The sequence below is a fragment of the Neophocaena asiaeorientalis genome, unplaced genomic scaffold (assembly GCF_003031525.2).
Source record: "Neophocaena asiaeorientalis asiaeorientalis breed wild unplaced genomic scaffold, Neophocaena_asiaeorientalis_V1.1 scaffold629, whole genome shotgun sequence".
Lineage (NCBI taxonomy): Eukaryota > Metazoa > Chordata > Mammalia > Artiodactyla > Phocoenidae > Neophocaena > Neophocaena asiaeorientalis.
In genome coordinates, this window is record NW_020175468.1 from 1,110,846 (window position 1) to 1,125,810 (window position 14,965).

General features: G+C 58.0%; 1 protein-coding gene across 1 annotated transcript in view; it reads right to left on the reverse strand.

Moving 5' to 3' along the window:
- Positions 1–6: 6 nt before the first annotated feature.
- The window catches only part of IGLON5 (IgLON family member 5), a 25,985-nt gene continuing 11,026 nt past the window's right edge, over positions 7–14,965 (reverse strand). The window contains exons 2-8 of the mRNA XM_024768214.1: positions 7,222–7,300; positions 6,271–6,503; positions 4,720–4,839; positions 3,271–3,405; positions 2,923–3,043; positions 2,186–2,340; positions 7–1,466 (exon numbers count right to left, since the gene is read on the reverse strand). Coding sequence (XP_024623982.1) covers positions 1,378–1,466; positions 2,186–2,340; positions 2,923–3,043; positions 3,271–3,405; positions 4,720–4,839; positions 6,271–6,503; positions 7,222–7,300 — 932 coding nt within the window. The 3' untranslated portion in view covers positions 7–1,377. The remainder of the gene's footprint in view (positions 1,467–2,185; positions 2,341–2,922; positions 3,044–3,270; positions 3,406–4,719; positions 4,840–6,270; positions 6,504–7,221; positions 7,301–14,965) is intronic.

A 14,965-nucleotide genomic window follows, 5' to 3' on the forward strand; every position in this document is an offset into this window, starting at 1 on the left:
GTGGGATGGGGTCCACGCCCCCGTCTGAGGTACAGTCACTGCTCCTTGCCCCTCTGCCCCTGCTCTGCCCTCTCTCCCCGTCCCAAGCTTTGGGGGGTGTAGTTCAGGGTGGGTGTTTATAGAGGGTCTCCCGGGAGTTGGAGCTGGTGACGTGGCATCTTGGTGTGGGCTCAGGACTGTGTGATGCCTCTCTCTCCCCCACCTTGTGTGACGTGGTGTGCCAGGGCGGGGTGTTCCTACAATCAGAGCTGAAGTTACAGCCTCAGAGCCCCTTCCTGATAACAGTTGCCCATCCTGGGGGGAACTACAGCTGGTCACCAGCTACAGGACAGCTGGAGCCGGGGGGGCTATTGCTGGTCACAGTCGCTGGTGTGTGTGTGTATGTGTGTGTGTGTGTGTGTGAGTGTGTGTGAGGGTGGTCAGGTCAGCCTTTAGGAGGTTCAGCCGGTGGAGAGGCCAGGGAGTGGTAGCCCAGCAAGCCCACACCTGTGGGCCGGCTGCAGCTGGTTGGCGCTGCAGGTGGTCGAGGGGAGTGGGGGCAGGGTAGGGCAAAGCACTGAGACACACAGGTGGCAACAGGCACCAGCCTGACATTTGGATGGAAGCACCGATTGGCCCAGGAGGGGGCCAGAAAGTCCAGGGTGGGGAGGGACAGGAAAAGTGGGACGGTCTCAGGCCGCTGAGCCAGTGATGGGGCCTCCGGCTCCAGGCAGCCAGCCGGCTGACAGCAGGGAGGCCCAGAGCCAAGATGGAGATCATGCACCTGCTCACAGAGGCTGAGTGACAGCTTGACAGACAAGCGTGATGGCCCTGCCCACTCCCAACCTGCCCAGGAGACAGCCTTTCAACAGGGTGGGGAGCGGGTGGTGTGAATGCATATATTGGGAAAGTAGGGAGCCTGGAAAACCTCTCCTCACAGCTTCTGGCACGAAGCCCCCATACCTACCTCAAGCCAGAGGTGAGAGACAGCAAGGTTGGGGGCAGTGGATGTGCGGGGTGTCGAGGAGGGAAGAGTGCTGAGCTCCCTTTCCCACCCATTCATACACACACACACGCACACACGCGCGTGCAGGCTCACTCTCACACCCACTACACACACGCGATCCAGTTGACAGCCTGAGCTAAGAGACGGGTGTGGGGTGGCCGGGGATGGGTCACAATCGGAAAGGTGAACAGTGGCGAGAATGGCTGTAGAAAGATGCATAATTTTGCGTTATCCCTCACAGTGATGGGTTCTGTAAAGATCTTTCCTCCTTCTCTTCCTTTTCCTCTTAGAGCTCCTCTGCTCCCTCGAGACCCGCGGCGCTTGTTCCCCCTTCTCCTCTTGCTCTCGGCCTCAGACCGCCCGCGGGGGGACTCCAGGGCACTGGGTTCTTCCTACATCCTCCACCACAGCCAGCCCAGGGCGGAGAGGAGGGCCAGAGGCCCTGGGGGCCTTGGGGCCGAGTTCTCCAGGGATCCTGGGCCTGGGGAAAGAGAGAGGGTCAGGGGAGGAGGCCCAGAGTGGGGAGACCCCACGTGTGTCTCTCCCGAGCGTCTTGTCTCTGCTCTGAGGGTGCTGTCTGAGGATGCCTCCTGGGGACCTTTCTGGGCTTTCACTCAGTGTGCCTGTCCTCTGACTGTTTTAGTCTAAGCATCTGGCTGATGACTGTCTTCTCCACTTACAAAGCTCTCCCCACAGATCTTGGCAGGGCTGCCTTCTCCCGACCACTCAGGTCTCAGTTCAAATGTTACCCCCTCCAGGAAGCTTTCTCCGATGAGCTTATCCAATGCTACCGTCCCCAATTCTATTATTTATTTTCTTCGTAGCCCTTATTGATATGCAAAAATTTTTTTTGGCTTATCTATGTGTGTATGTATTCGTTGGCTTTTCATTTTACTTATGTGTCTACTTGTTTATTGCTTTTCTACTACTGCTAGACTGTAAGCTGTGCAAGTCCCTAGACCTTGGCTCTTTTGTGCATTGCTGTGTCCCGAGCACCCAATGCCTGGCCCTTAGTGGGCGCCCAATGAATGTGTCTGTAGAAGAGATCGGTTTCTTGCTCAGTCGAGGGTGCGTCTCTTTCCTAAGTTCGGGGACAGTCCGGGTTCGGCCCGGCATCTCCACCTCTCTGGCCCCGCCCACTCAGCCCCGGCCCCACCCACGCCGCTCCGGCCCCGCCCCTCCTGCCGCTCAGGGACGCACGCAGGAGCCGCATGGAGGCGCTGGACATTCCCAGCCGGTTGGCTGCGCGACACGTGTAGTTGCCGTAATGCCGGGCGCTCACGTTGGCGAAGAGAAGCATCGAGCGGGTGCGCTCCGTCTGCACCTTCAGGCCCTCGGCCGTGCCACTGCTCAGCCTGCCGGGTATCCGGGTCAGGGACCAGGCCGCAGGACCCCGGCCCGGGGCCCTCTCCAGGCGGAAAGCCCAACCCCCTGTCAGGCTCCCCGATTCCCTGGAGACCCTACATTCTGTTCCCTACCCCAGCGACCCCTAGCCTCGGGTTCTAGCGCCCCATGGATCTCGGGCCACTCCCACCGACGCCCCTCTCCAGGCAGCCTAGCCCCTCAGGGACACTGGACTCTCTCAGTGTGTACCTCCGACCACTAGGGGCACCCAGGCCCCGCTAGACCCCAGATGTAATGGTCCCTAACCCTAAAACTTCTCTGCTGGATCCTCAGTATCGACCCCCACCCCAGACCTTCTTCCTGAAGAGCTGGAGGAGACCGGGCTCCAGCATTCATCATCCTGGGACCCAAATTTCCAGTAAGCCACCACAGTTTCCCTGGGGCTCAGAGGACCCCAACACCTAGAAGCCGGACCCTCAAGTTCTCAGGAGCCAGTACTCTGCTCCCTCTGCCCCCCTCCCCGCGGTCCAAAGGACCAAGGACCCCACCACCACCACCATCACCACCACGGCCGGCCCCGGTGCCGTCCTCACAGTCTGTCATCCTTGTACCACTGGAAATCCGCGGGGGGCACCGCCATAGCTTCACAGCGCAGGAGGGCAGCCCGGCCCACGGCTGTGCGGGCGCTGGTCACGTCCGTGATGGTCGGAGGATCTGGTGAGGGACCAGGGTCAGCGAATTCTCCTAGCCGGGTGGGGACGAAGGGGTCCCACCCCCAGCCCGCTCCTCTCTCCTTACCAGGAGTCCAGGTCTCCAGCATCCCCCCCGCACAAAGACTCCTTCCTCGCGCAGACTCACCCCCTTCCTCCTCCCTCACACCCTTCATCCCCAGGGACCCAGGACCCGCCCCGCTTTCGTGCCCAGTGCCAGGGGGGGCTCACAGTTGACTGTGACCAGCACGCGACGGCTGTCAGGCGCAGAGTTAACTCCGTTGTGAGTCACGCACTCGTATTCCCCGGCCTGGCCCCGCTGGATGTCGTAAATCTCAAGGATCTCACCTTCCGAGGTGAAGCCATCTGTGGTGGGAGGGGAGGGGAGGGGGCGGGGCCAGACACAAACACTTAACACGGGACAACACGGGTACAACACGGACACACATCAGCGGGGCGGACAGCGCAGGGCCTGGAGTGCCCGGGTCAGTGGGAATGGGGAGGGGCTTGCCGGGCCTGGGATCTCCTGCTAGGGGTGGGGCACAGAATGAGCATCTGGGGCTTAGTAACTAGAACCCAGTGGGGAGGGTCCTAGAATTGGGGGCGTTCAGGGGATACAGTGATCTGGGAGTCCGTACCTCAGATCATGTGACTCACAGGACCCAGTGGGGAGGATCCAGAGTTCTGGGATCTAGCCCTTGGGGCCCAAGGAATCGGGATCTGGTGACTGGGGTCAGCAATCCAGATATCTGGGGTCTCATGACAGAGCGCTGGCTCAGAAGACCCTTTGGGACTCAGAGCATCCAGGGATCCAGAAACTCGAGACCCGGACTGTGGGGCTCAGATGAACCACTAGGGGAGGATCCAAGGGTCTGAGACCTAGTTATTGGGTTCTGGGGTCTCAAGGGATCTACCGATTGGCACAATTGGTCTCCAAAGACCCAGTGAGTAAGGATCTAGGGATCTGGGAAATGGTAGTAGAGATCTAGGTAAAAGGGGAGTGGGTGATGTCTGGGACCTGGAATGTCCCTTTCAGGCCCCTTGGCACTCTGTTTGGGGGCAGCCATGGTTCTTAGCCCTAGCGCTGGAATCACTTGAAGGGCTTGTTCGGACAGACTGTGGTGGTGATGTGGGGAGGGGTGGTTCTGACTCGTTAGCTCTGGGGTGGGCCAAAGAATGTGCATTTCTGTCAAGTTTCCAGGTGATGCCAATGCTGCCAGTCTGGGGACCACACTCTGAGGACCACTGGCCTAAGGCATCTGGCAGAGATGTAGTGATGTGAGCAGGAGACGGGAACGTGGGCCAGGGCCGCGGCTGTAACCTGGCTCTGGCCATCTAGTGGTAGGGGTCTGAGTCCAGGACAATCCTGTGAGCTGGGGGGAAAGAGACTGAGGCTACTGGGGTCGGGGATGTGGGGCAAGTTGGGATCTAGGAGGTGATTTGGAGGAAAGAGCCCAGGCCTGGGATGGCAAGTGGGGAAGGCTCTAAGGCTCTGGGGCCTTCCAGTGAAATAACAGGACCAGGGTAGGAGGGGGAAATCCAGTCATCACAAGGGTTCCGGGGGAATCAAAGGAGGGGGGTAATGGGAGATTCTGGGTATCTAGCTAGGGATATGGGGAATTGAGGGGCCCAGACTGCGGAGTGGGGGAAGGGGCTTTCGGCCAGGGGTGGGGTCCTCACCTCGGAGCTGCCTCCAGGTGACCGTGGGCTCCGGCCGCCCCACGGCCAGGCAGAGCAGGTTCACATTGCTCCCCTCGTTCACGGTCACAGGCGAAGAGATATTCACGATGCGGGCGGGGACTGCAGGCCGGAGGGAAGGTCAGTGAGAGGCCAGATGTGGGCTCCCAAGACCCAGGATCCAGGCCTGGCCCCTCCTCCTTCAGACCAGGATCCAGGCCCCCAGCTCCTCTCCCCTCAGACCCAGGATCCAGGCCCCCAGCTCCTCTCCCCTCAGACCCAGGGTCCAGGCCCCCGGCCCCTCCCCCCTCAGACGCAGGGGTCCAGCTGACACTCCTCTTTCTGTAAGCAATCCTGTGTGTTCCATTCCCTCTGGGTCTGGCTGCTTCTCCAGCTGCTGGTCTTGTCTTCCTCACTCCTTCTCAGTCTCTCTCCACCTTCCTCCTAACTTGGTTTCTATTTTCTCTCTTCTGGCCTGAATTCCTCCTGCCCCATCTCTATTTTTATCGATTAGTATTACTATTAAAAAAATGATTTAACGAATGCCCGTATGGTGCTTGCTGTGTGTAAGTTTACGGTGTTCTAAGTGTTTGGCAAAAATTAACCCATTAAACCCTCACTACTCCCTTCTGGGGTAGCTGTTGCTCTACTCATCCATTCTAACACACGGGGGCGTTTCCCACCTCCACCCCACCCGTTTGCACATTTCTCCAATCAGGATGGCTTTATGATGTAGGACGCCAGTGTTTCACTGGGAGGGGTCTTTTGTTTTGTTTTTTTTCCATTTCTAGCCAGGCATAAAATAAAGGTGCCCCTTCCAGCTGACGATGTTTGGGACTTGATACATGACAGCGTCATCCCTGTTTTGCAGATGCGGAGTCTGAGACCGCCCGGCTTGCTCTGGGTCCCTCAGCCCCTGGGTGGTGGCGGTGAGCTCGGAACCTGGAGGACTCTGGCTTCAAGTCGGGGCTTGTCAACGGCCCCGCCGGGCTGTCCCTGTGGTCCCGTCTCTCCAAGTGCTCCCTGCACTCCAGACCACCTCTGATGCCACGTGAGGCAGCCTCCTGCCCTCTCCGTGGATTTCTCCAGCCCCACCTTTCCCACTCTGCGCATCCAGCCCCCGCACGTGCTCTTCTTTTTCCGGGACCAGCCCTGCACCCACCTGAAGGTCTCAGCTCAGATGTTATGTCTGGGAAGCTGCCTCTCCTTGGAAAGTCACCTCCAAAGGGGCAGGGACAGCCTGCCTGGCTCCTTCTCTGTCCCCAGCCCGCGGAGCAATGCTTGCAGGTAGTAGGTGCTCCATAAACAGGGCTGAGTGAATGAATGCGGTCTTCCTCCGAGTCCACGCTTGGCCCTGTAGCTCTCCTGCCCTAGAAGTTGCCTGTGACTTTCCCTCCCTCTGCTTGGCTGGAATTCGTGAGGGCAGGGTGTGTGTCTGCCTTCCCATGGCTGTGTCCCAGGGATCGGCGAGGACATGAGGGTCCCCTGTCCCCTGCGCCCGCCGCCCGGGCCCATCCCGCCCACCCCCACCCAGGGCCTCAGCTGAGGGCTCACCGTGGACGATGAGGTAGACCTGAGTGGTGTACGGCTGGCGGCGGGTCTGGAAGGAGCAGGTGTAGAGGCCCTCGTCGCCCAGCCCCACCTGGGTGATGAGGATGGAGAACTCCTCGGGCGTGTTGGTGAGCAGCCGTACTCTCGGGTCGCTGGTCCAGCGGTCGTTGCCCGCGTACAGGATGTTGGAGCGGTTCAGCCAGGCCACTCGGGTCACGTGCTCATCGATGAAGCAGCTGGCGGGGAGGACGAAGGCAAGATGGTTTTCTTCTCTCCCACACCACCCCCCGGCCCTCCAGGGTCCCCCATCATGGGGGCTTGGTGGTGGGGGGGAGGAAGGCCCACTGCATCTCCAGTTCCCACTGCAGTCCTTGGAGGCAGGTGTGACTGCACCCACTTTACAGGTGGGCAAACTGAGCCTCAGAGAGGGAGAGCTGTGAGCCCAAGTGTACAACAGAATGACAGCTGATGGCTATTGAGTGATTGTTGTGTGTCAGAGACCCAAGAAGAGGGGGGAAAGACACACTGGGGGAGAGGGACAAAGGTGCAGAATGATGAGGGACCCAGAGATAGAAGGATAGAGACCCAGAGAGAGGGGGACAGAGACTCAGAGAGAGGGGGACAGGGATCCAGAGAGAGGGGGACAGACGCAGACTGGGGAGGCAGAGAGCTGGGGTGTGTAACCCCGGCTCTCACCGAGAAGCCACAGTGTGCCAGGCTCTCTAAGCTCAGGGCGTGTGTACAGACTCTTGAATCCGCACAACAACCCAGGTGGTGGTCACCATTCCTCCACCCATTTGACCGATGGGGACACTGAGGCCCAGGGGTGGGCCTGGGCCCAGAGTCTGGGCCCCAATGACTCTCTCTTGACGGGGAGGTATGGGCTGTGCCTGGAGATCAGGACCATTTCCCCCCAAGGAAGGTGAAGGGGCAGCACCCTCCGGGTCTCCCTACCTTAGCGTGGCGTTGTCACCTTCGCACACTGTGTAGTTGTCCGCAGGGGAGCTGAACTCCAGGCTCTGGGACAGCAGCCCTGTGGAAGGGAGGGCAGCTCAGCTCGGCGGGACTGTACACATCTGTATACACACACACACACACACACACGCCTGCAGATACAGACACTTCCCACACCCACCGGCGTACACGTTCACTGTTGTTTTCAGAGACACACATGGCAGACACACTCAGAGCAGACACACGCAACACCTTCCCACAAGCCCACACTGACCCAGACAGACTGGGACACACAAACCTATGCACCTCCAGAGACAGCACACAATCACAGCACGCGAACACACGTGTATGTGCACAGAGACACACATACACACTCAGAGATGCTGTGTACAGACGTGCGCACACACAGACATGCACAGCCTCACAGTTACAGAACGGCATACGTGCAGATACAAAGAGATATGCACAGATGTGCACACAGGTACGTATGCAAGCACAGATAGACACACATGCAGACACGGCACACACATACATGTTCACAGTGTACAGACACACAGATTCAAGAATACACACATACATACACAGATACCCGCGTACACAGGCACACATACACATATTCACCGACTCATGGGTACATAGACACACATATACACAGATACATATACAGATGTAACAGACACACGCACACAGATACAGTTACACACATTAATTCAGAAACACGTGGAAAGACACGCTTCAGGGAGATCCTCGACACCCACATAAGTGCACACAGACATCCAGACATGCAAATGCAAACACGCACACAAACGCGGATGGACACAAATATCCACGCGGACACACGTCTATCACAGACGCCCAGGACGCACTGAGGCATGCTACAGGGAGCCTCGCGTCTACACAGACTCCCCCGTGTGCCCGTGCCCGGTGGGGCACGCTCTTGAGGACGCATGCCCACGCCTGCCTGCGCGCTGCAGCGCCCCCCCCCACCCCCGCCATTCATCTCTCTGTGGACCGTGGCCAGCGGCTGGACCGGGGCCAGGGAGTGGGAGCTGGGCACGCGGAGGCGGTGGATGGAGACAGCACCAGGAGGGGAAAGGAGGCGGCCGGATGACCTTGGATGCCAGGGCGGCACGGGTCTACACGGGGCTGCCCTGGCCCCCACCCCAGGATGAGGACCTAATTAATCTAATGAGTTAATTGCCCGTGCCCCGCCAACGACTCCCAGAGGCCCTCTCCATCAGCAGCGCCTCTGGACGGGGCTGGGCCAGAGCCAGTGCAGTGGGCTCGCCAGGCCCTGGGGGTTTGCAGCCCCTCACCCTGGGCTCACCCGGGCCAGAGTCGCCCCTGTAATCTGAAGGGCCCTGGAGGGAGGGAAGGGACTTGCCCGTCCTGAGCTGTGCAGAGAGGATGCTGCCACGCAGAACCCTAGGAAGGAGGGGGCGGCCAGGGGACAGACAGACACACACACAGTCACCAGGGTCCAGGAGAGATGCGCAGAGCCAGCCCCGGGGCCAGGAGATAGTCCCACGCATGGCAATGGGTCCTGCTCAGCAGGACAGAGACCTAAATACTCATGCTGACACACACAGCCCAGGACACACACCCAGCAGAAGGTCAGTTAGAAAAGACAACTCTCTCCCAGAAGCATGCCTCTCAGCCACCGGAGGGACATGGCACCCTGATCCGCCCCACCGTATACAACCGGCCCCACACGGTTACACTGACACCAGCGGGCCCTCACACGCAGGTGCAAAGTCTACACGTGGTTACAGCCCTACCTGGAGGGCTGTCTCTCTCTCTCTCTCTCTCTCACACACACACACACACACACATACACACACACACTGGCTGAATTGGTCACAGTGACACTACCAGCCGGAGGGCTGTGCTCATCGCCACGCCCTACCCTGGAAAGTCGTGCATGAAGATACGGCCTGTGCAGTGAAACAGCGACACAGTTGTAGCCTCTCAAATACAAAGGGGCTGCCCTGGGCCAAGAATCGGGTGCATGCACTCACGCTGTCACCTCTGATCAGATCACACACAGCCCTATCCGCACACCCGCCACCCCCACAGGGTTTGTCATACCCCTGGTCACACACGTCCTAGACCAAGGTTTCTCCATCTCGGCACCATTGACATTGGGGGCCGGGTGATTCTTCATTGCGGGGCCGTCCTATGCAGTGTAGGATGTTCCGCAGCTCCCCTGGCCTCGACCCCCTAGATGCCAGTAGCTCCCCTGCCCCAACCAAAATTACATTGCCAGATACCTCCCAGGGGGCAAAATCACCCCACCTGCCCCCCTCCCCCCAGCCCTGTGACAGCCACTGTCCAGGGTTCAAGGAGGACAACCCCAGTCTGGGGGTTGCAGAGGAAGCTGTCTAAGGTGCCCCACTTCAGGGAAGAACCCGGGACTCCTGAGCTCAGGCTAGGGCCCTGGGGTGGGGAGTGGACCTCACAGAGGTGGGCAGGATCTTAATCATATGTACGGCAGACAGAAAGACAGACAGACGCACACTCCTTGCCAGAGGGATCTTTCCAACACTCGGCATGGCCCCCAGGACGAAGTTCCAGCCCCTCAGCCTGGAGTCCGGGGCCCCGGCATCACTCTCCTGCCTCCTCTCCCCTAGTGTAGCCCAGCTCTGCATTTCCCACTTTTGCTCCCCTCTCCCTCCTTCCCACTGTTTGCCATCAAAACGCTTCTCCTTCTCCAGGGACCTCCTAGGAGAGATGGCCCATCCGAGCCCATGTGAGCTCCCGCTCTGCTCCCAGGGCTCCGTGGATCAGAGCTCTCTGCCTCCCCCAGCTGCCTCTCCGGGGCAGGACCTGGCTCAGGCCATCTGTTTCCCCAGCATGCCCAGCTGGGCCCTGGCTGCGGGCAGTCTTGGGAGATGAGTGATGAAGTTATCTCAAGTGGGTCTTCGATTCCTGGTCTGTGTGTCTATAAATTTGGATGTTGTGGGTCTGCATGTCTGTCTCATGGAGTTCCCAGACTCCAGGCTCAGGAGGACCCTCCATGCCGTGTGACCTTGGGTAAGTCCCTTCCCCTCTCTGGGCTTCGGTAAATGGGGGTGGGGGTCAGGTTAGCCATTCCACCACCCTGTCACTGGGCCCAGCCCCTCCCTCTGTCTCAGTCCCAGTCACCCTGCACTGTTTTCAGGTCTGCTTTCCTCACCAGACGGGAGCCTCTTAGGGCAGGGCCTGGGTCTCCCCACCTCCAGCATCACCCAGCTCAGGGCCTGGTCTACAGGAGGCCTCAAGAGATGTTTAATATAAAAATAAACAAGCTAGTGCACATGAGGTCCCCTCTGCAGGAATTCTGCTTGGGAAACTCTGACTCCCTACTCCCTCCAGCCCTAGTCTGTGTTCCCACAATGCCTGGACTACCTCCCTTATGGCTGTGGTGACTGTATCTGTTTCCCCCAGCAGACTATAAGTTTCTTTTTTTTTTTTTGAGCATACCACGCGGCACGTGGGATCTTTGTTCCCTGACCAGGGATTGAACCCGTGACCCCTGCAGTGGAAGTGTGGAGTCCTAACCCCTGGACTGCCAGGGAAGTCCCAGCTATAAGTTTCTTGAGGGCAGAGCCTGGGTCTGACTCAGGTCTGTATCCCCAACATCTTCCAGCACAGGGCCTGGCCTGGAAAGCCTTGGGAAATATTTGTTGAATGAGTGAATGTAAATGGATTCCTACAACATGCTTTGCCACCTCTTGGACTCTTACACATTCTTCAAAACCCCAACTCAAACGACCCCTCCTCCAGAAGGACCTCCCTGACTGTTCAAGGCAGAGAGTCTCCACTCTCTCTACTGTGTACCCTCTGACTCAGCTGGGACAGTGTCCAGGGGTGTCTTCCCTACCTGGCCAGGAGTCCCCTGAGGGCCGAATCTTGGTTGTGTCCCCCAGAGCTGGGCTTAGCTCCGAGCAGGGAACTGTTTGTAGAGGGGATGGATGGTCTCTAGAGACTCGCTAAGAAAGCCCTAAGGAGTCTGGGCTGATAGATCAAATGTCTGTCCCCCCGTTTCTTGGCTGGGTGACCCCCGGCCAGTCTAAGCCTCAGTTTCCCCAACTGTAGAAAGGAGAAAAACAGTAGTTCGTCCCTCGGAGGGTTTTTTGTCAGGGATTCCATGAGGACGTGCAAGTAAAATGTTTAGCTCAGCACTTAGCAAGCAAAAAGGGCCCAAGAAGTGCTAGCTGTTCCTAACGGCACCTTCTTTTTAAAGAAACATCTATTGTTATCCCCCGGTTTGGTGTCGTTCCCCCGGGAGTGGAGGGAGTGGGGCAGAGCAGATCTGGCCTGTAGGTTGCTCTATGCCCAGCACCCACCCGAGTCGGCGACGCATGTACAGATGCGCTGTCAGCATCTGCTCTGCCATGACCCTGCCAGCATGACCAGGCTGCTAAAAGAACGGACCGGGGAGCCGGGCCGCCAGGGTTGAAATCCCAGCTGTGCCACTGGGTTGCACAAGTTACTTCCCCTCCCTGAGACTCAGTTTCCCCACCTGTAAGTGGGGATGATCGTCGTGCCTCCCTCATTGGGTTGTGGGGGAGAGGATGGGGGAGGTCACCCAAGCAACGGGCTCTATACAGTGCCTGCTAGTTAAGTGCTTGCAAACAGCTCTATGTGTGTTGGCTGATAGGATGCTTATGGGGCAGGTGCCAGCCTGGCAGGAGATCCAGTGGTGATGGGACGGACCACACGGGTCTCTGCCAGTCCAGACCAGTGGCTCTCATACCCGTTTGATAAACCAAGGGATGAAGGTTGCAGTGGGTGAATTCCCTTCTCTTGAGAGAAGGGGATTTCTGGGACTTCCCTGGTGGTGCAGTGGTTAAGAATCCGCCTGCCAATGCAGGGGACACGGCTTCGAGCCCTGGTCCAGGAAGATCCCACGTGTCGCGGAGCAACAAAGCCCACGAGCCACAAATACTGAGCCCGCGGGCCGCAACTGCTGAAGCCTGTATGCCTAGAGCCCGTGCTCCGCAACCAGAGAAGCTTGTTGAAGATTAGCCCCCGCTCGCCGCAACTAGAGAAAGCCTGCGTGCAGCAACAAAGACCCAACGCAGCCAAACAACAACAAAAAAAAAAACAGAAAAAAAAAAAAAAAGAAAGAAGGGGATTTCTAACAAGCTGAGTGACCTTGAGTTGGAGATAAGAACCATCTGCCGCCCCTCAAAGGAACTTAGGTGGAAATGGGACCCTCCAATGCAGGGGATGCTTAGATTTCACCATCCCAGAACTCACAGATGGGGAACCCGAGGCCCAGGAGTATGTGTGAACTTGTGGCGGGCGTCTGGGGAGCTGGTGGCAGAAGCCCGGCTGGAGGGAGGGGTGGGGGCCACGTGAGTGCGGGTCCGTGTGGCTTTGGCAGGGAAGAGCTGTGAGAAGGGGCTGGGCCTGGTCTAACGGCCACTGAGGAGCCCCCAGAGCCCTCTTCCTCTTTGCTGATCTCCCAAGTCCTTCTTATCACTGATGCCCGTAGTCTGGTTGCAGAGCCAAGAGCCCGGGAACCTTCCACATGCTGCCTGTTCCTTTCCGCTGGTTCTCACCGCAGGGCCTTTGCCTCTGCCGTTCCCTCGGGATCTTTCCAAGGCTGGTTTCTCCCGTCCTTTCAGTCTGAACTTCCCTTCAGCTGCTCAGACACCACCTGAGGTCACAAGGCCAACTTGTCTGCCGAGTCATTCTTTTTTTTTTTTTTTCTCTCGGTACACGGGCCTCTCACTGCTGTGGCTTCTCCCGTTGAGGAGCACAGCCTCCGGACGCGCAGGCTCGGCGGTCATGGCTCACGGGCCCAGTCGCTCCACGGCATGTGGGATCTTCCCGGACCGGGGCACGAACCCGCGTCCCCTGCATCGGCAGGTGGACTCTCAACCACTGCGCCACCAGGGAAGCTCCGCCGAGTCATTCTTATTTTCTCTACGTGAATCGTCACATTCTGAAATTAGCTGTTTACTTCTGAGGTTTTTTTTTAGTTTGTGGGATCTCTCTCCATCCCACTAGGATGTAAGCTCTGCGAGGGCAGGGACTTCACTGCTGTGTTTATAGATTCCCAGTGCTTAGAACAGCGACTATATGCGCAGTAAATACCTGTTAAATGAGCCGACGAGGTGGCGCCCCCAGTCCAGACAAACCGGGGGGGCCTGGGGGGGTCACCCACGCCCAGGTTCACCCTGTCCCCACTCCGTGTAATATGGCAAAAGAATTGCCCCCAAATCTCCTGCAGCATCTACTTTTGTAAGTGGATGTATGTGTGTGTGTTGGCATAAAGTATTTAGGGGAAAAAAAAAAAAAAGGAACGATAGAATAATATCTACAGATGTTGCGGAGGTAGAGTTAAGTGGGAAAAAAAAGCCAGTTTTGCAGAGAAATGGCTGTATTTTGTTTCTATCTGGGGAAAAACATCAACAAACTAACCAATCCCTTACAGATGCTGAACTGCGTGTCTGACGGTGTAGGTGGGAGAAGGCTGGGGACGCCGGCTCCCTCTCGAGAGTGGGTTTGGGGAGGGTAGGGGAGCGGGACACAGTGGGGTTTGCTCTTATGCATATTTGTAGTGGATGCTTTCCTCCCGTAATCTGGAAACCATCCAATGAATAAAAGAGAGGAGGAGATGCAGTTTGGTGTATCTTCCACCGGCTTTTGCTCAGCCCCAACGGTCAGAGGGTGGTGGGTGAGGGGGGCTCTCTTTCTGCCTCCCTAATCCCGTCTCAGCTCACCCCCCACCCCACCCTGTCCCCCTTGCTTGCAGTTCTCTGATGGGGGACAAAAGGCTCAGAGATGGGACTGGACTTGACCTAGGTCACAGACCACCTCCTGGCTCCACTAAGATCCCAGCCCAGCACCTGTGAACAGCAGTGATTTCTAGGGTTCTGAAGAGTAGAAGTAGAAGGAAATGGGAAGTTACTTGAGAGTGAAGGAAAAGAGACAGAGAGAGAGCTAACAGGAGACAGCCAGAGACAGTGAAAGGACAAGGAGGAAAATGAGTGGGCGAGATGAGACGTGAGCTCCCAGAAGTGAATGAGGACCAAGGTACATCTCAGGGGCCAGAAAGAGGCAGAGAGACACACGGGCTGTGACATGGAGACGCAGTTCCAGAGGCAGGGAGGGACGCATGTGAAATTGTGTTGATCCCAGCAGGGATGGAGAGAAGGGGACCCAGAGACAGAGACAAATGGAATGTCACCCAGAGCCAGGGAGCCTCCGGAAATGGCCGAGACGTGAGAGAGACCTAAAGAGACAAGTGACAGAGACAGAGACACAGACAGGCAGGGATTCAGACGGGTCAAGTGGGAGGGGCACTCAGACGGTCTGCACCAGGGAGGGAGTGACCCTCCGGCTCAGCATCCTGGGTCCTGTGTGTGCAGGGCCGGGTTTGTGTGACCGTGGGTGTCTGCAGGTGCGGCTCCGGGTCAGACCAGGGGGATGGGTGTTTATGTGGCTGTGCGAGATCGGTGTGTGTGGGCGGGTGGCTGAGAGCCGCTGTCGCTGTCTCGCTGAGACTGTTGGGGGTTCTAGGGTGTTCCCGATTGTGTGTCCCTAACTCTGTGATCCTGGCTTGGGGCAGGGCCTGGGGGAATGCTCTGGAAGCACAGAATTAACCCTGTCCCCTGCCCCCCGCCTCCTTGCTCTCCCCTCCTCTCCTTTGGGGGCATCTCCTGGACCATCCCCAGGTTGCAAGCCCGCTGGGGAGACACGAAATCCAGCTACACGTCCTCTAAACAGAGACTGCCAAGTTCTCTCCCCA